Source organism: Parambassis ranga, chromosome 21, assembly GCF_900634625.1.
Source record: "Parambassis ranga chromosome 21, fParRan2.1, whole genome shotgun sequence".
In the NCBI taxonomy this organism is placed as follows: domain Eukaryota; kingdom Metazoa; phylum Chordata; class Actinopteri; family Ambassidae; genus Parambassis; species Parambassis ranga.
Window position 1 is genome coordinate 10704527 of NC_041041.1, and position 21654 is coordinate 10726180.

Consider the following 21654-nt stretch of genomic DNA (forward strand, 5'->3'; position numbering starts at 1 on the left):
CAGCTGTGCACGACCCTTTGCTGTAGATTTTTATATGTGTAATTAACATGCAAACTTCAACTTGGTGTGTTGATCATGCTTCCCACTCTCCACCATCAGTATTCTACTGTTGCAGTCAGGAGTGTGGTGCAACCAGCGATGGGAGCACAAACAGAATGATATACAATTTAATCTCACCTCTAATCATGCTGGTGCGGAGTGGTGAGTGAATCACATGAAAGAGACGCCAAGATATTACAAGTATGCTTAAAGGAGCATGGCTGCTGTTTGTCATTTCAACCTCTGTGGAATTACAACAGGAACGATTTTACACCAACAGAATATTGTGCTTTCAAATAAAAATCAATTCGTCATGAAACAACTGATGCATCCGTTTTGTTGTTTTTTATATTATTATTATTATTTTATTCTACTGCTTGTAAGGCAGCACAAGCCGTGCTTCATAACGTGCCAGGGCAGGTGCAGTGGTCTCATTAGAGAGAGTTATCCGTGACGAAGTCGTCAGCTTCTATATGAAGACGGCTTCACATTATGATTTGGCCTATTTATTATGGATATGAACCACCCTCTCATTCGGGGTTCAGATCATATTAAATAGTATGACTGTGACAATGCGGACACAATTGTCAATAGCAGCTCTTTCCTGAGGTTTTAACATAGACTGAATGATAATTAGTTTCCCTTTGTTGTCCTTATCTCTTACCTGCAGAAATGGCCAATTTATGCAGGCTGCACCCTGGCCAGGCAAAGTTGATGCTCCCCAGAGGAGGAAAGCAGCCCTGTTTCACACAATGAAAATGAACTCGGGGACAACTCAAGGTTGATTTAGATCCTGGAATTAAATGAGGAACCAGGCCATGCTGATCTTGCCCTGATGTTGACACAGCTTCCTCTCTCAGAATTACTCTCACAGTGTGTACCTGCAGCCGTGTGCGTCACTGAGATCTGGTCAAGTGAGAAAATGCAAATGTCATATTGTTGAAATGCTGAGTGAACTAAATGTCAGTCCATCCTTTCAATAAAAAGATATGAGATTGATGTGGATAGGCTATTCAAGGCAAGTGTGATTGCTGCTGCAGAAGGTAGGTTATACCAACAGCTGTGATATTTGAGCTGTGAAATAAGCCTTGTTTTTTCCAGAGGAATAAGCAGTTCTCTTATGTCCTTTGCAGAGATTATCCTGAAAACACCCACAGTCTGTCTTCTATCTAGCAGTTGGATTTTCTCAAAAACTAATGATAACAAGGAACAATACAGGAGACAGGTGGTAGCCTATTGTTTTCAATTATTGATGGGAATCTTTTAGTTCATTCACTCTCTGAGGAGGGAAGGAGCTCAGTTATTCTTTAAACATTTTGTCAGCTTTAATTTTACATTCTCCACACCGCCTCCTCGGCCATCTGATCCACTTCTCCATAAAAAAAATGACCACTTGTCAGGTCCTTACACTTCTACTACATCCCGACCGTCCATCTCTTCTTAATCCCTAGTTCACATCCACATGTATTAGGAGCAACATCCAGCAGCACGCCCCCCCCACCTCCACCCCCACCACCCTCACCACCACCTCTTCTCCTTCTTCTGCTTCTTCTGATGCTGCTGCTCTGTGCGCGCACATCAGTAAATGAATCACGTAGCACTAGAACAGCCCTTCTTCATGCGATCTTGCCAGACCTATTGGAGAAAACCCCCCCAAGGCAAGATCTGTCACTGTTCACTCATTTGCTGGAAGACGATCAGAAACTATGTTAAATGCACCAAGAAATACACCGGAGTCTGTTATAAAGGCGTCGAGAGGATTCCGGGCAGATCAGCTCACTGTGGAAGGAGCAGGTTTCAACAGTTGACGCGGAGAGAACTGAGCGCAGGAAAAGCGATTCATTTTGATAATCTGAAATCTTCCAGCACCCCCTTCTTTTCTCCTTTTTTTCTTCTTCATCATCTTCTTCTCTGTGTGTGTTTTTTTTATTATTTTTGGCGTTTTTCTGGTAACATTTACGGGAACAGTGCGGAGCATCATTGTCCGAATGAAGGATGCAAGAGCACTCGGTCCAATTGGACTGGATTATGGGATTACTGGACTGATTATAGGACAATCATCGGGCAAAAAGTCGCAGCCTTGCCATAGATGCTCTTGAATGACGGGAAGACAAAAGGTTGGACAGGAGAGGCAGCTCTGTATCCTGCTTTTATTGTACTTTGTGGCATGGGTAGGCTGTGTGTGCTACACGAGCAGAGCTCATATGCAACAGTGTGCCGCACAGGGAAAAAAAGTAAATGCATTGTGAATGGTAACATCGGGCAATGCTGCATTTTGAACGGGCATGTCAGTGTTTGCTGTAGCCTAGGTGTAGATGTCGCATGAGGGCAATGCGCTTTTGTACTCTACGGTCTAACCTTCACTACAGAGATTCAAACGCTTTAACCTTGGATGCGGTAGGGAATATTAATACTTTATAGTCATCGATAATTCATTAAGTACCCCCCTTCTCCTCCCTCGTGATGAAAAAACAAAGCATTTCTCGTACACTATGTTGGATTTGATATTTAATTCATACATCAGGTGTCGTCGGGCGGTCATCTTTGTTTACAGAAAGAGTTCATCATAGCCGAACGGCATGTGAAAGAGGTTAAAATAGCGATTAGAAAAGAGATAGCTGTGCACGGATCGATTTGGTGCCTAATTAGCGTGAGATCGGCGTCAACCACATGCCTGGTTTGGGTTTAGTAGTCTAGGTTTGCGGTAATCAACAGGTTGAAAGTCAACGAGGATTTTTTTTTTTCTGCCTGCCACTACTGCATATCCAGTTGAAGGGATGCGTCTCTCTGTACCCATTTTCTTTCTGCTGTGGGTTAAAGCCCTGACATTGAAAAATCTCAATTATTCTGTCCCAGAGGAGCAAGGACCTGGAACTGTTATAGGTAATATAGCTAAAGATGCCGGATATGGGACCATAGAGAGGGGGAAAAAATCAAACTTCAGAGTGCTGGAGAATTCTGCACCACATCTTGTGGATGTTGACCCAGAGAGTGGACTAATCTTCACCAAACAAAGGATTGACAGGGAAACGTTATGCAGGCGCAACCCAAAGTGCCAGCTCTCTATGGAAGTGTTTGCCAACGACAAGGAAATATGCATGATCAAGATTGATATACAGGACATAAATGACAACTCGCCCAGTTTCCCCTCAGATCATGTTAATATTGATATTTCAGAGAACGCAGCTGCTGGGACACGCTTCCCTCTGACTATTGCACATGACTCAGATTCTGGGGAAAATGGGATTAAGACCTACCAGGTCACAAGAGATGATTACAATACATTTTCTCTGGATTTAAAAGTGAGGGGTGATGGGACTATATATCCAGAGCTGGTGGTTCAGAGACCTCTGGATAGGGAGGATCAGAGTCATCACACCCTTCTCCTCACTGCAATTGACGGTGGGGAGTATCCAAGATCGGGCTCCATGCAGATCAACGTCAGAGTGACTGACTCGAATGACAATAGCCCAGTTTTTGAAAAATCCTCCTACGTAATAGAGATCCCGGAGAATTCGCCACCTGGGAAAATACTTATAGATTTGAACGCCACTGACCAAGATGAGGGAAGCAACGGACAGGTGGTCTATTCCTTTACTGGATATGCATCTGAGCGAATGCAAGATTTGTTCTCCATCGACCCCAATACTGGCGTCATCAAGGTCCAGGGAGAGATTGACTATGAAGAGAATCCAATCATCGAGTTTGATGTGCAGGCAAAGGATTTGGGGCCCAACCCGATTCCAGGCCACTGTAAAATTTCTGTCAAAGTGCTTGACAAAAATGACAACTCGCCAATAATAAGTTTTGTCTCTGTCAGGCAGGGAGCCATAAGTGAGGCGGCGCCTCCAGAATCTGTCATAGCTCTGGTCAGGGTGACGGATAAGGACTCGGGCCGCAACGGTCAACTCCAGTGCCGGGTGCTGGGAAACGTACCTTTTAGGCTGCAGGAAAACAATGACAATTTTTACACTCTGCTCACAGACAGACCTTTGGACAGAGAAATGAAAGACGAATACAATGTAACAATTGTGGCGAGAGACAATGGGATCCCTTCTTTAAACTACACTAAGTCCTTTACTGTGAAAATCCTGGATGAGAATGACAACGCACCTCGCTTCACAAAGACTGTGTATGTGTTACAGGTGCCGGAGAACAACATCCCAGGGGAGTATCTTGGCTCTGTTCTAGCCCACGACCCAGATGTCGGTCGAAACGGAACAGTAACCTACTCCATTCTGCCGTCACACATCGGAGATGTTTCTGTGTACACCTATGTGTCTGTTAATCCCACCAATGGAGCCATATACGCCTCACGTTCTTTTAACTACGAGCAAACTAAATCCTTTGAGTTCAAAGTTCAGGCTAAAGATGGAGGCACTCCCCACATGGAGAGCACCTCTGTAGTTCGAGTCAATGTCCTCGACGTCAATGACAATCTTCCAGTTATCATTTTACCCCTTCTGCAGAATGATACAGCAGAAATCCCAGTGCCTAGAAACGTAGGTATTGGCTACATAGTGGCCACGGTGAAAGCGGTGGACCACGACCACGGAGAGAGTGGCCACCTGACCTATGAGATCACAGAGGGGAATGACGACCACCTGTTTGAGATGGATCCTGTAGGAGGTGAGGTCAGAATCGCCCATGCTCTCTGGGAGGAGGTTGCCCCGGTGGTTGAGCTGGTGGTGAAGGTAACTGACCATGGCAAGCCCCCCTTATCTGCCGTGGCTAAGCTGATCATTAAGGCGAACACAGAGACAGCAGCAGGAGGGGGTTCCAGCACAAGTGGGGAACAGCAGCACTGGGATGTGTCCCTGCCCCTCATAGTTACCCTCTGCATTATCTCTGTCATGCTCTTAGCAGTCATGACCGCCATCGCTGTCAAGTCCAAGCATCAAGATAAGGAGACTGGGAATTATAACTGCCGCATGGCTGAGTACTCCAATCCTCCAGTGGGGAAGGGAAAAAAGAAAAGGATCAACAAGAGTGACATCATGCTGGTGCAGAGTGAGATGGAGGAGAGAGATTCTGCGAGCCGGATGAACGTAGTGAGCAGCCCCTCTCTCATCACTTCGCCAATATGTTTTGACTACCAGAGCCCTCTGCCACTTACGCTGCCCAGGTCAGAGGTCATGTACCTGAAAACCACCCCAAACAGCCTGACAGTCCCCAGGGCAGGTTGCCACTCCAGCTTTGCCGGGCTCAGCACAGACACTCCAGCGAACAGGATGTCAGTGATACAGGTAAGGAGGACGCCGCACCGTTCATTTTTTATCTGCCCTTTATGCTTGCTTATCTGCACACACTGCTTTGCCATAAAAATCTGACAAAAGAAAAAGTAATCGACTGAGAAAAAAGCAACTCTGTCACTGTGAGCAGACATCGTAATTTTTTTCTTCTGTTTCTATTGTGACACTGTGAAACATTCTTTGCATATAAAGCATGATATGGCAACTTGAACTGTATTCATGTGTTTTAAAGAGAGCTGTACAAACTGTATTTGAGATGCAAAATTCAAAGTCTTCTCTTGCAAAATGGTACAGTTGGTCTTCACAGTCACAAAGTCCTCTCAGTTAGACATGCAAACAGTGTGAGTCTTGAACAAGACTGCTGTGACCCTGCCAGATTCGCTGCTATGGAGTGAAAACAAAACCTCGGCTGAAATGTGGGATTGGACAGGTGTTTGAGCAGCTTGTCCGATCACATTACTGAACCAATGTGCACCAGACAGCTAGATGCACACAGCATAACCTTACAATCGCATTTTTTCGCTCCCCGACAAATATGGGCCGGGTCCACCCATCCGAATCCAAAGTTGGCACGATAAGACCATTAATAGGGTCCAGCCTTGTCTTGTAGAGACGGCAGGGTTGAATGCACGAGCCAGCTAACATGCTAATTTGACAGCATGGGCTTGTAGCGCTGTTTAGCGCAGCAGAATTATCTGTTGTAAACGATGTAAATATCTAGGACAGTCTCGCAGACAGTCTCATTTGGAGACGATAACACAGATGACAAGGCCTGGCACTGTCACCAGTCACTAGGGTATGTGGGTGTGATCAACACAAACACATTATTCTCAAGAAGGGTGGGGGGGAAGGATGCTGATGACAGTGGCTAATGCTGAACTCTTTGGCTTGCCAAGGAGGACACATATGGTTACAATGGAGGTCTGTTCTTTCCGTCATCGCTGGCAGGTCCTGAATGGCTTTACTGACATCTTTCAGGTGCCGTTATAAAGATATAAAAATTTGAGTATCAGTTGAAGATAGATATGTTTCTTCCTTCATGTCTGAATCTCATGCTTCTTTGGCTGTGTTCAATGCAAAATGTGATTTTCCTCTGCTTTTCTTTAGACTGAAAATTTCCCCTCAGAGCCCAATTATGCTGGCAGCAGGCAGCCATTTGTTCAAAGGTAAGAGCACTATCCAAAATCTTCCTGACCAGTTGTGTTTAGCTTCGTCTTTTTATCAAGCCAGCTGACTGAGGCTATCAAATACGGGCTCTTGCAGAGGTAATGGTAAGTTGTGTTTCTTTTCTTTTTTCCCCTCTTTCCCCTCTGCTGCAGCTCAACATTTAAAGATGCAGAACGAGCCAGTCTCCGAGACAGTGGCCATGGTGATAGTGACCAGGCTGATAGTGACCAGGATACTAATAAAGGCTCACACTGCGACACGTCTGCCAGGGAGGCCCTCAAGATGAAAGCAACCGCAGTTAATGGCCAGCCTTTTGAACAGGGTGAGTGGACATCTTGAAGATGCCTAACTGACTCTTCTAGTAGACATTGTTTATACTTTATGCATGCCGCTTGCTGGTGTTAAAGTGGAGGTCTACCAGCTTCTGGGTGCAGTCAAATGCAAGCGCATGTTCCGTCAACATGGAAGCAGTAAATCCAGGCAGGTATTAGATGCTGTCGCTGCAGCAGGTAGCGTTACTTTGTTCTACTTCACATTGCAGACAGCCCGAGCTGTGTTCCAAAGATGACATGAAGGCACCAGAGTGGAAGGTAGATGCTAGTTTAAAAGGATAAAAGAGTCCATTGGCTGAAGGTAGAATTTTCAAACATCTTCTGTCTGATTTAGCCATCAAACAAACTCATATGCATGGCAAAGTGTACCTCCGTCTGCGCCTCTTTTGATCACGTCATTATTTGAACACAGATTCGTCGCATGCACATGTCTTGAATAAAACGACAGACACAAGAAAGTGTGATAGACACTTGCAGTGCAAAATGACAGATATTTCTGGTGCAACATGACAGAGTGTTTCCACCTTTTGCTTGGAAAGATTTTCTCAGTTATTATTGGTTTTTGCCGCGCTTACACTGTTTTGAGGGGAGCTTGCTTTACAACTACAAATACAAATGTCTACAAATAGAAATGTTACATTTTATTTCGCAAATCCGAAACGATCCTCGCTGCCAGAAGTACAATCACAGATGACTGTCAATCTGTTGCAACCCCGCTGACCTGATAGGGGGACTGATATATTTAGCTGTTGTGGATATAAACTGCAATGTGGGAGCAACTCTCGCTGGTAAAGATCAAAGATAATGGTGGACTCGAGTGAAGTGGTTTCTCATTTCCTTCTCTGCATCTTGGAAGGAGAATGGCTGTGGACATCATGTCCCCATACAGTACTTTCCACACCATTTACATTGCTATGAACTGTTTGTTTGCGGCATGCTCAGGAGGGCAGAGATGGAAACACTTTTGCGTCTGCCAGAAGGATGTGTGAACCCCTCTCTCTCTCTCTCTCTCTCTCTCTTTCCTCTCCATCTATCTCACTTCTATATATGTGTGAGTGTGTGTGTTTTCCTGCGTGTGTATGAGGAGGAATTATGGCAGACCAAACTTGACTCTGTGGGAGGTGTAAATTCAATCACGATTTTTTTTTCGCTGCACATTTCTGAATCTGATTCAACCCAAGTTCTAAGGCCAATCACATGGAGAGATATTGAAAGAGATGTTTTGTATATGGGGGGAAGCTGAATATTTACAAGTACAGCGCTGATGCCTGCCTGACAGGGATGTCAGTTAATTTATAGACCTGCATTTGTTAGATAAGAGAAATGCAATCAAGTGGGGGATTGCTTTTAATATCAATATGTTTGCTGTTGCCTTCCCCTGTTTGTGTGTGAGAAATGTAGTTAAAAAGCAAAGCTAATGGTTAGATTAAATTGTGTTCTCTCTCCCTCCGGGGTTGGTCAGTTGAATATTAAATGGTGTCACTGTCTGCTGACTACAAGATGGAAGATCTACATTATGCATTATGCCTTGGACTTGATCACACAAACCCACAACCCACACACTCCGTCTGTCTCTCACTCACACACACACACACACACACACACACACAGGTACATTTATTGAACAACAAAGACACTGTTTTGCAGATTGAGACAGGATAGCACCATTATCCAAAATGGAGATGCCGCAGAATTTTTGTTCCAAATGCACCAACAGAAAGGCTTGTGGGTTAAGTAGTATTGCTTTTATGTCTTTACCTTTACCATCCCTCTAGTCTCCTGGCTGCTTTGATACAGGTAATATATGCACCTGTGCAGCTTCCACTATCATGCACTCTGAATATTTATTCGCTCTCACAGACACCAGATGCACAGTGGGTATGTTGCTAGGCTTTCTCTGATTCTATTTATAATGGGCAGGCAGTTTCTTTGTTTTTTGAGAGCATGTTATTGTTCCATTCTACAGTTTCCCATATGATCACAGCTATTTGTCACTTTTTTTATGTGATGGCAGTAATGCAGTGGACTACATAAAGCCATTGTATTAGTCTGTCATTGGAGAGCTGTTATTTAACAAAATTTCAGTCAGTGATGAAATGTGAAATGGAAAGCTAATAACAGGCAGAACAGATGAAAGCAGCCTTTACATTCTCCTCGTTTTTCTTTACAATTTATGTTTGTAAAGAATACACATACTATAGCAACTACCAGCATTGTGCAATATGTGCTTTTCCTGCATTTAGTTAAGAGCCTATTCATGCAAAAAACAAACAAAAAAATACAGTGCGTGATCATAAATTAGCAATTTAAACAGGTTTATAATTCAGTTTAAATCCACTTATTTAGCTTTAATTAGCACTTAATGAATTGCCTCTACAGTTGAAAAGCAGCTATGTAGTAAAAATGTTTATTATTAATATATCTATTAGCAACCATAACTCCTCCTGTGAGCAGGGAGGCTGGTGGATAAAAATGAATGACACTAAAATCCTTACATCTGCCCACATGCTTCATTAAAGTGTGTTATCATCTGAGTATGTGCTGCTAATAAATTTAACAGAAAACAACCAAATTAAAAAAATGACACCTAATGTAACCATGCAGCCACGTTCCTCCAATTACGTCTGGCTTTAGAAACACAATAGGGTAAATGTGAGAAATGCCTCACTGTGTGGTCGCTGAACCTTCTTAAAGAACATACATCCGTTTGCATCAGCATCATCTGCAGGCTCTGCATTGGTGATAGCTACCATGGAAATGAATTCAGCATCTCCCTGCTTCTGCTTATTGTCCTGGCCTTGTGTATCTGCACATAAAAAAAATACTTTTCTCTGTGGCACTACAAAAAAGACAGACAAACACAAATGCAAGGTGCCCAGAACTGTAATGTAGGGTGTAGTTGCATCAAAGCGAGGCACTTACAATATGCAGGCTCTGTGTAATGCTTTTTGTAAAAAATCAAAGCCATCATTTACTTCTCCTGTGTAAAATGCATTTTCAGCTCAAATGCGTAGATGTGAATGCTTACAGAGATAGCGGTGGAATAGTCCATGCCAAGAATGTAACAATGCGAATTTGTATAATCAGTAACGAGGTGTGAAAAAAACACACAGTAAGCAACCCTGAAATTAAATTCTAAGTGTAACGGTAGGTTGTAAACGCTGTGTTTAAATAGACACAATTACAGCTTGGTGCACAGTTAACTTAGTAGTGATTATTGTAAGTGATTAACTATGACTTTAACTTTAAACATGTTTTTAACATTTGTAACTTTTTAGTTATCGGCTGTGTCTAAGTCCAGGTGCTGCATCCTTCAAAAAGGCTAAATCTTGCACCCAACTTCATTGTTATCACACTATTAAATGTGTTATTTATCAGTGCATATCAAACTCATTTATGGGCTCGTAGGGAACATGTTTGACCAGAAGGTGTGCTATCATGACTTGTGATGAGTGATTATAGTTAATGATTAGAGGCTACATGGAAGACCTGTTGCGGTTATGTTAAGAACGCTACATGTGAAACATGTATTTCTAGTAACCTTAAAAATGTAGGATGACAAAGATTTTTTTTTCTGGTTGGAGTCCTTGATTTGTTTTATCTGAGCGAAAGAAAAAAATGTTTTAAGTAATATGTGTTAAATTTTGATATAATGACTGCAATGCAGGGCTACTGACATCAATGATTTTGCACTAAATATTGATTGACCAGACTTCTGTAGCTTAATTCAGAACAGCATCAGGTCTATAAAGCTCTCCAGAAATAACTAAACACAGAATGCTTTGATTTTGAACACAGTTATGTGGTTATCAGGGATAACATACAGGAGGGATCTACGACCCAGTGCAGACTGGGGAAAGTAAGTCCAGCTAGTGTGGGAAGCTGGATACGTTCAGACCTATTTTCAAATCTGGCTATTGCACACATGCATCCGCCCTCAATCCCGCTCTATCCGGCTAGGTGTCACATCATAAAACTCAGACCTGGGTAGGACAGGGTGCATGCAGGTCTTTCTTCAGTTTTCGGTCCAGAACGCAGTTAATTCCTTTGTAGCCATGTTGAACATAAACTCCTGGCGAAGCTTTCGTAGTTTGACGGATGTTTACACATGGCTTTTGTGCGCAACCCAGATACTGCACCAGAGAACCTGGAGGTTTGATGTTGCTAGCTGGATTCACTAACCACATTTGCGTTCAGACCTTAGGCAGATATCAGCGAATCCGATTGAAATCAATCCGACAATCCGAAATTTGCGCTGTTCATATTGAAAAAAAATAAATCCGGCTAGAGCGGGATACGGCCTGAATCCTGCTGCGGCCGGATTGTGTACACAAGACTGAATAAGTGATAGGTCACCCTAACAGGCTCTACCACAACTTCAAGCACTGACCCACACACAGACTGATCTGATCAAAGTTTTAGAGAGACTCATCCAAAAATAAGGAGAGTATAAAAGATTTACTTATTACCACAGTGAATACAAAACAGTGTGAAAACATACCACAAATACTGTAATCAATCCAAACCTTCACATTATCATAAGCCATTGCTAACCATTTAATTTGGAGTTAATGATTGACCCGACAAGATTGATGTTTCTATGCGAGAACACACAGCAGAATACACCCTGTACTGGTCGCAAAGCATGTGTCTGGCTGGGTGCAGCTGCACAGCAAAAAACAGAGGTTTTGATCTACAAGGTGTTTGTCAGGAAAACATCCCTATGAACAAAAAATAGACCTTACAGACAGACAGAAAGTTGATATGATACAAAATGACGTCTGTTATTCTAAAGTGTCTCATTTATAATGCAAATAAAGACACATAATATCTGAACATACAGAACATCAATTTAAAAAAAACACACATTTCATATTCTCCTTTAACAGTCTTAATGTATCTGAGTAACAGTTGTGATGTAATATTAATAACCCATTTAGCTCTGTCCAGTCAGCGCATAATTAACAGTTCCATTGTATCCTACGGCTCAGTGTAGGTGTGTTTGTGTAGGTGTTCATAGACTTGAGCAGCACTATATTATGGCAAGTGCAAATGTGCCTGCCATGCATGTGTGGTACATGGTGCTACTTCTCACATCTCTGGGGGGTTGTAGCACAGTGAAAGTATCTTTTTTTTGTTTGAACTTTTTTTTTTTCCTCGCGTTTTTGTGTCCTCCAGCTGGTCGAGGTTGGTGGTGCATGCATGAGGGAAGCTGCAGTCGTCTTTGAACAGAAAGGATCTCCTCAGCTCTTATAGGAAGAGCCCCAGTCATGTGGAGCTTCCTCTTGGAAGGCTGATATACTCATCCTCACCAGAGCCAGGTTTCAAAATGAGATCAAGTGCCTCATTCTCAGTCAGTCTCTTGCTTGTGGTCTTCGATTTCACGGAATGGCAGGAAGACAGAGAAGCCTTATTTATAGTCCAGAGAGCTGATGGGATGAGCATCGAGTAACTAATGTAATATTGTGGTTATTTCCATAAAAACCAGGTTGGGATTTCTGTTTCCATCAAAAGAGGATGCGGACTTATAAGAAAAAAATGTGTCAGCTGAGTGCAAGCCGTTCTAGATTTTCCTCCATAATATATGTTATGGAACTTGATTCCTGTGTACAGGACAGGAGTAGGCTGCCATTCACTGACTCTACATAACATACATCAGACACACAGCACAACTCTGTGTGCTATGCATTCCTGATTCAGATGTATTCATTCTGTGTGGTAGGCAGGGATGCTGGAAGTCAGTCAGAAGTGGTGGTGGTGATGTGGAATACCAATATAATGACACCATATTAAATGCTGCACGACGTTCATTATTTTTGTATAAATTTTAATACTTTTGTCACAATTTTAGAACTGTTTTTGCACAACACCACCATATAGAGTCAGATGTGCTCAGGTAGCTTGGTGGCCATTATTAATCTGTTTTTTTTTATCATTTCTTCTTCTTCTTCTTTGTATTTACTGCTCACTAACAACATTGGCATTGCCTTTGAATTCTTAAATAAGTAAATATAATTAAAACAAACATTTTTCTTACAATTGCAGTTACAGCTCCTTGCCAATAGGGGTGTGTGCTGCAAGCCCTTTAGCACTCTTACTTCTAGTGTACCTGTCAAATAGGCCAATTTTACTGGCTAGAAAGGACCTACTATACCTAGTTATCATCCCTTTAAATGGCTGTTATCATTTGTTGGTCATCCCTTTAAATGTTCTACCAGAAGGTTAACTGTAACAGTGTATCATCAGCAAGGACTGAAACATGCCATGAAACAAGCCAAAGCACAAGTTCTTAGTTGCAGTTCAACTGCAGTTCCTTGCACAGCCTCATGGGGATTACTCCAAAAGTGGGTCAGTCCTGACAGACTTCCATGTTAAAATGTCTGAATTTACAGCAGAAATAAACATGTTTACAGCCTGCCTTCAAGAAGAAGAAGAAATACAATTTCGGTCCCTGTTGATAACTGTTCCCCTTTCATAACTCTACAAGGGGTGAACATTTTACTAAATGACGATTCTTAATCATATTAAGAATTAAAATCTCGCATAATACGATGATGACAATCATCATCAGAACAAGAAATGTGATGGCACGCTGCACGCTATCACATAAGAGATGACAAGCTAAAGATAATGAGGATGAGGACAGACACATTTTTTTAATTATGGTTGTATTTAGAGCAATGGCTACTACTACTACTCCTGTCTGTAGATATGTGTGGATGTCAGAGCCCGGGGTGGTGGGATCATGCATGAATGGCTTGAGTGAAACAGATTTCATCCAGAAACGTTGGATTACTTACTCCCGCCAGCAATGAATTGTGAATAAATGTTGATCAAGAATGGCATAAAAGTCACATGAATTCAGAGAGAGAGAGGCAAAAGGAAATCAGACACAAATGGAAGTGGCCCAAATCAGAATTGATCAGATGTAATGTGATTTTGTGCTGTTCACACTGTGATTAAAAAAAATCAGATTAAGACAAATTTTCAGCTGCAGTCTGAATGAAACCTTATTTATTTCTTGGATATTTTAGCAAGAGACACATTGTTCAATACACAAAGAGACAAATTCAATTCAGTGTATTTATTTGTGTATTTGGCGAAGGTCTGTCACAACCTCATGCCAAAGCAAACACATTTATTAAAGTTAAATCAGTCAGCGGGAGCATTGTGGGTAATTAATAATTTTACAGATGAAATTGCTGTTTCATTTTCATGTATAACAAATGAAGGAAAAGTATTATTTACAAAGACATGTTTGACATTTCGCTTCATGCCTCTACATGCAAAACACCTCAATGCATCATTGTCAAATTAATTTTGATAGCATGGCGTAATGGCCTCAGAAAAAAAAATGACACCTTCTACATCATAACACCGTGAAAATTGGCTTCTTGTATGTGTTGCTCTCTGTGTTCTTATTTTATTTTTATTTTTTTAAGCCTCCAGGGTCAGGTGTGGTGTGAAATTAAAAAAAGAAGGAGTTATAGCACAAAGATAGAGCCTTGCCCATCTCTCCATGTTTTACTGCTGGCAGTAACACACATGTACACGTTTGTACTGTCTTGTGGGTGTTTGCTGTGATGTGCAGCATCACCCAGTCCAAGGTTGTGTGCTTTATTTGCATCAAGCGACACTGACTTTGAAACTTTGAATGTGGACTACATTTCTTGCTGGATTTTTTCGATTTTTTACCACTTCGATTTCACTTTTCACTTTGTGTGTGTGTGTATTTCGTCCGCACATGGAAAAATAGTGGTATTTTTGTGCCGAAAGAAAACCTGTTGATGACTGCTTTCCAGTCAACAGGGGCCCCGCGAGGGTTCACATTAATACAACATGGTTCACAGCATGCATCAACGAAAAAGGAAGAAAAAAAAAGCAGTAAAAAGAAAAAGGTGATGTGAAAAAAAATGGGCAAGAAATGCAAATGTGTTTCTGATTATTCACCCGAGTCCCTTAAAATAATTACACTAAACTACTAAAGGTCAAGCTAATGAGTGTTTGTGGTACAAATGTTTTTTTTTTCCTTCGATTTTTAACCAGTGTTAGTCTGAATTTCATAAAGTTTGAGAAAAATGAGTATAATGAGCCTGATCAGTATTCTAATGGACAATATTCTAACTACAGGATGTCTCACACAATCTACTGCACTTCTGTGTGAAATGTAAATTATCACTTCCTCTGCACCAGATGATATTTTCCAGGAAACACCTACACAGGTGGTTTAGAATAGCAGAGGGAAAAAAGGGCTTCATAAATAGGATGAATCACTCATTTCATTTACATTGACCGGAAAAAAACAGAAAGTGAAATCCAACTTATTCTTTGTCTGACATTGTCTAGTGGGAGTGTTTTCAGAACAGAAAGACACATGCAGGAGCTTTCGAATGACGTTGCAGATGGTTATGTTATATTTTAAATTTCCTATGATGCAGGATGTGTGTTTGTTTGCTGTTATCATCATTCAAAGTGTCATCTACATGTTTTACTCTCTGTGCTCACCCCAGCAGGGTCCAATAACAAATGTTTAACTGTTTTTGCAGAGCAAGACAAATCAGTCCACTGCACCGATGAATGTCGTGCACTGGGACATTCTGACAGATGCTGGATGCCAAAGTTACGGGTAGGAAGCCAAGCAGACAGCGCCGATAATCGCACCAACCTTTTCATCCCTGTGGGAATGGATGCCATGGTAGAGACAGAGATTTATGGCACCATCAGCTGCAACAGCAGAAAAACCCTCAGCACGTTTGGAAAGGAACAGCGGGACAGTACAATCCTTGTGGCCAATGTCAAACCTTACTTAAAATCGCAGCGTGCACTAAGCCCACCGCTTCAGGAGAGTCCATCCACGTCCAATAGTCCCACTAAGAGTAGTATGCCCCTGGACTTAGCCAAGCAAGAGTCCAAAGAAGAGAAGGACGGGGGTTCAGACAGCAGTGCCTACGGCCCTCCAGATGGCCAGTGCTCCCCACTGCACACCGAATTGGAGGAGCCCTCCTACCTGACCTGCGAGCTCAGGCCTAAGTCCCTGTCAAGCAGCCTCATTCACAGCTCTGTCATCAGCCAGGAGTGTGGGGGGTCAGATTGTGCTCTCGACCCGCGGGACTCCGGTAACTGACAGGTCAGACCATCCCCGCTTGCTCTCACCTGCCAGGGGTGTGATAATGATATCACAGATTAATGACCGAGAGTTGGTTTATTTTGACCCACAGAGGTGTTCAGACACACATTGTATAACCAAAAACCATCTGCTTTGTATGTTTTTTCTTTTTCAGTTTGTGACTCGTTGTGTTTAGGTGAAATATGTGTCCTTGACTGCTGTGAAGGTTTTTTGGGGGGGGTGGGTGGGTTGGGAAGGGGGTCGGGGGAATCTTCAAGTGCTTCAAGTGTTTTCATGGTGTACTGTACGTACCTGTCAGTTTAGATGTCTGTATTTTACACATTTCAAACTCCAATTTTGTGAGGCTGTTGAACAAATTGCTACTGTTAAGCTATTGAGTCCTGTCTGCTTTTGTACAGTGAAGCTTTCTGTCTCCATTTAGTGTATAAGGGAACATCTCTCTGAATATCACAGACAACTGAAATACATATCAGTGACGTTAAAAATTCAAAAAGTGAAGTGTCTTATGAACTGTTAATGGTGGTGCAACAGGGAATGTCCCTTTTCATAAAACCATTTGAGGTTCCTGTAAAAAAAAACCCATAAAAAAACAAACGTTTTTTAAGAATGTATTTGTAATTTTATTGTCGTCCTCTCTGCAGTTTATGTGAAAATAAGCTGAGCTTACACGTGAATGTGGGCTACTGTACTTGTTGTGTATTTTATTAAATTTGTATACACTGTGTGCACGGAAGGCAGTTATTTTTGACACCTTCTAAAGCTGTCGTGTTTCATGTGAGAGAAGTGCATTTATGTCTACGAGGTGCTTCATATATGTGTGTTAATGACAGATAGGCCTAGCACTAGTGACTTTGCAAATGTGCCAACTTTAAGCTATATACACATATATATACACTGTATACCAGCACATGCTATCCGGCAAGTAGTCAAGGTCGGCGTTACAGGACACAGAATAATTTTACACACAGGTATTTATAATAAAGTCTTAATAAAAACAGGCACTGTGTGTTAGTGCACCCAACAGATGATGAGTTCACTTCCTCTGCTCAATGCTTTTATTTAAAAAAAATATGCATCATGCTATGGAGACGGCTAACGTACACGCCGATATTTTCAAAGTCATCCGAGTCGCTGTCAGTAACTGTCTTCTTGTGATTATAGGTTTGTTTAAATATGAATGTGTCTGACAAATGACAAGACATGAATCTAACGAAAATGAAAAACTTCAGCTTGCTGTAACAATCAAGGATGTTGGCAATGAATTCTTTGATTAGATAAAAATGAAATTTTAATGATCCCTGTGGGGGAAAGTGGGTCATTGCGGCAGCAAAAGCATTGAACAAATAGTGCATTAAAGGTTATGACGAGTAAAGAGAGAATTATACAGCAAATAAAAATAGAGCTTCCCCACTGAAGAGATTTCAAGGTTAGGGAACAGTGGATTTTAATATTGAGAATTTCATAGTCTTTTTACTGAGTGCACAAAATGTCCATCATTTGCTGTCTTCCTCATTAAAGCTTGTGTGCAAATTTGCTGTTTGTATGCAGTGTGCACTATTAACTATTCAATCAAATGCAGGAAAAAAAAAGGTAGGAGTAGGGACAGAAGGCCGTGGTGTGCAAACATATTAGAACTGCTGCAATCCATCCATTTGCTCATTGCTCTCCAAACATGGCGGCTGCTTACTCACTCTGCATAACCAACCCGAGTGTAAGAGGACATATACCTGCATAACACTGTCTGTATGCATCGTTTAAGCATAAAACATGGATGTATGTTTGCTGAGCTGAATCAGTAAAGCCTGAAAATCCTGGAAATATTTCCTGTTTTGCATCAGTAAAACAATCACACAAACGCCTGCTGTTTCTTTATACTTAGTTTAGTTTAGTTTCTCCATCTGGAGACACTGACTTTTGTACCCAGGCTCAGCGAGCGGTTTGAGAACGCCTTGTTTTTCATGAACTCTGGATAACAGAATCCTGTCATCTACTGAGAGCTGACTATAAGTACGACTCAGTTTCTCCTCAGGGAAAACACATTAATTTGGATTTTGATTTGCATTTGTTTTGGTGCTGGTATTGACACAATTCCAGACCTAGATGTCTCATCTCAGCAGGCAGCTCTGATGAGCTCATCTGCATAAGTTGAAATACTCTTTGAGAGGGAGATTGCGTGGGTCACAGCAACTCATCCCATTGAAATACAGACAGCAACATCACATCATTTTATCTGTATCAGTCCCAGCGTTTCAGAACACGAGGGATGGAAGACAGGTGAGCGGAATGTCAAGTAGAGCAGGGTTGAAACGTTTTCTGCGACACTTGCTCCTCCAACTTTTTAATGCTTATATCACTTAAGGATGCAAAACAGGTTAAACTTCCACTTCTGCCATAATTATGCTAAATTTGCTTTGAAGCAAACCCCTTTCTTAATTAACATCGCGCTACAGTACAGCTGCTTGACAAAAAAGTGCTATGTTGTTGAGGAGGGCTGAATGCAGATTAAGGACTAGCATGCAGTGTTGAATATGATGAATATGACTTGTCTCTCAGAATGATTACAGTCACAGTGAAAGGGAATTACAGACAATGAAACTGATCTGTGTAATACCTCCATTCTTCTACATTTTACATACACAAATGATCTATTCAGATGAAAATGGAATGAGCACTGTACCATTCAGTTGTGAAAAATTGACATGCTCACCCTGAGTACTTAAGCTTTTAATTCAATAATTCAATAACACAGGCGATTAAGAGCTTGTCTTCCACCTCCACTAAATTCTATGGGAGATGGTTCCACTTGGCTGAGAACTGTTGGTGGGGAAACAGCAGTGAACGCACCACATAAACAATATTGAGAGGGTAGTTTTCATTTTTAACTGCGAGATGTCATTGAACACAGCGTGCGTGCCTTTGGGCTGAATTTCAGAAATGCTGCATTTAGTTTTTATTTGCATGTTTATTTTAAGTGCAGAGAAGAAACTGAATTCTATTAGGTAGTGCAAACTTCATGCCTTCACATTTTATTGATAAAAGACGTCTTAATTTGAACACCACTTGGTATAATGCAGTTCATTTTAATTTATTTTAACATTTTTTAGGATTTTTTTCCTCGACTAGTGTCTTGATGTGGCACTAATATGTTTTATGAATGGCAATGTAATCTAATTTTAATGAGTGTAAATCTGGATTTAATAGAATCATTTTGCTTCAGATGTGACGATAAATCAGAAACCAAATGCTTACTCTGGGAAGTTGAGTCCACTTTCATGCAATACAGACAATAAAAAAACAGACATATATATATATATATATATGATATATATAGTATATATCATGTGATATCATGCGGTATAAATTAAATTAATTATAAAAATAAAGTGTATATCTACATAGAAGGCTAAATATGGTGCAACCAAGATTTTACAGAGTTCAAAAAATTGCAAATTCAAAATCCATATTTTAACCATGCATGATCTGACAGCACCATTTTCTCAGTTACCATAGAAATTTCAAAGAAATATTGAGTCTCATGTCACTCGCTGATTATATAGCCTTTGTGCAGTGCTTCTTTGTGGAGGCTTCATATCCTCATGCATTGGTGAAAGCAAAGAGAAGCACTGTGTTCTCTTCAAAAAAAAAAGAATAATAATAAAAGCTGCACTGGCCATAGAAGATGCCTCTGAATCCCCTCCTCAAGGCGCACTGAGGAAGAACCCAACAGTTAACCGAATAGATTAATGTGTTGTTAAATTTCTACTGAGCACTGTGACACGGAAATAAATGTACATGCCAACTTTCACTATTCAGCAATGATTTCCTTAATTTGGATTCAAAGCAGCTCTGTAATGATATGCATGTGTTGAAGCCACTGCACTTTCACAATTTATTTTCCCTTTATAACAGCAGACAGAGCTGACAGGGTGGTGTAGGAGGTCTGTGCAAAATACTGTCCTTTAAACACTGCTCTGCTCCCGTTCTTCATAGACGTATGACACTGTTGACTGCATTTAGGTTTAACTCAGACCCAAAGGAATTAACACCCCTTTTATTGACCCCCCCCCCCTGTCTGACGGAAAAAAAAAACCAGACTACACAAGTATTTTATTTTAAGCGCTTGTTAAAAAGGTGTTACAAATAGCGTTCCCCTCTGGGACGAGTTCAAACATACCGCAATCTGTCAATCATGTCTCATGTTGAACCCCATAAAAAGGGATATAGCATGAGGAAGTCATCCGGCAGGACTTCACACAGGTTTCACGATGTGTTACTGGGTCATGACACACTTTCCTCACTTTGAATTGGGCAAAAATAGTCCTCTACATGCCTTTTTAGTGACAAAGTGGGCCAATATCTGCATAAAGTGGAAAAGCTAATGCGCTCTGTCATATGCTCAAGAGTCCCGAGTCTAAAAAGCTTCACCCTTTAAGTGCTTTGTCTGCCATAATAAATAAGATGAAAAAGAGAGAAAGGAGGCAGTAGACTGAGCAAAGCAGAGTATAGGAGCATGCTCAGGCTTTTAGAATCAATAGACAGTTTATTGAATCAATACACAGTTTGGTGTAGCACACAACCTGTCTGTCTGACCAAAAGTGGTAAACGTTGAATATGATGGCACGAGTGCACCATGCCTGTGCTTTTCAGACACTGCAGGCTGAATCTTATCCTTCACAGTCTATACGGTGATTAAAGAGAATTCTCATTAGTGTAAGTCAACCCTGGACTTAATAACATAGCATCCTTGGCTTGGAGGTTGTTTTCAGTTTGAACCGGTTTGCATGCATTAGCACACCATTTACATTTACATATCAGGATCCCTGTAGAAAAGCTAAAGTTAAAAAACCATTGTGACAGACATTATCAGAAAAATCCAACCCACAAGACAAAAGAGTCAAAGGATAATGCAAAGCTGCATTTAAAAGTTCACTATTTTGCAGCAGGTTCACATGTATTAAAGCTCTTATACACCCATGGTCGCCCACACAGGTGTTTTTACTTGTTTTGGCTGATTAAACCTTGCCTGAGGACTGTGTGGGTGCGAACAGACAAGCGCACAACTGACATCTCGCTCTCTCTGCTGTTAGTTTTATTGCACCTGTTGGGTCAGTCAATTTACACCTTTATGATTATTAGTACACAGGGTTTGCGGACCTCGTCTTATTCTCAGCCAAGCTTTCTACTCAAGAGAGGCCCTTTCTCAGCAGAATAGCTGAGAAACGCAAAGACTCAGAGTCTGGGACGTCCACACAACACACCACTTGTGTACATACAGAGACGTATGATTACCATGGCAGACAGGAATTCACAATATTTGTCAATTTATCTGCCAAGTTTGTCTAACTGACCTGAATCTGTGGCTCTCTCATGCTGTTTTGAAGCTGTCTAACAAATAACCAGGAGAAAGAACTAAATCGTCAAAGCAGCATTTGAAATTTCAGAACGAGTGCAGGGCTAGCAAACTAAGTGCAATTCTCTGCTGTTATGAAAGCTGCAGGATTGATGGAGGTGGAGCAGCAGGTTGAAGGTATTGCCAAGCACTGCTGATCAGGATTTTCTTCACACCGGGGTGCCCCCTACCACCATGTGTCATGATCCTGGGTTTTAGATGGACCTGTTTTCTGTTTTGTTTTGAAAGTTCTCTTCTTGTGTTTTTTTTTCCATTTGAAAACATCTTGTTAGCTTCTGTTGCATTTCCTGTGATATGATAAATGTTTTTTTTTTCTAACTATTTAAT

The 21654-nt window shown here is 41.3% G+C and overlaps 1 protein-coding gene across 1 annotated transcript; it reads left to right on the forward strand.

Moving 5' to 3' along the window:
• The first annotated feature begins 2816 nt into the window (after nucleotides 1–2816).
• On the forward strand, nucleotides 2817–15914 carry LOC114426365 (protocadherin-17-like). The gene is made up of 4 exons (XM_028393733.1): nucleotides 2817–5285; nucleotides 6399–6457; nucleotides 6611–6780; nucleotides 15337–15914. Exons 1-4 carry the CDS (start codon nucleotides 2817–2819, stop codon nucleotides 15912–15914), a joined length of 3276 nt encoding a protein of 1091 aa, XP_028249534.1.
• The last annotated feature ends 5740 nt before the right edge of the window (nucleotides 15915–21654 follow it).

Bases quoted from the DNA above. Each gene is read 5' to 3' on its own strand.
- LOC114426365 (XM_028393733.1), top strand. From the start codon at position 2,817: ATGCGTCTCTCTGTACCCATTTTCTTTCTGCTGTGGGTTAAAGCCCTG. The intron at 5,286-6,398 runs GTAAGGAGGACG...GCTTTTCTTTAG, and splicing joins ACAGGATGTCAGTGATACAG to ACTGAAAATTTCCCCTCAGA. The intron at 6,781-15,336 runs GTGAGTGGACAT...CTGTTTTTGCAG, and splicing joins TGGCCAGCCTTTTGAACAGG to AGCAAGACAAATCAGTCCAC.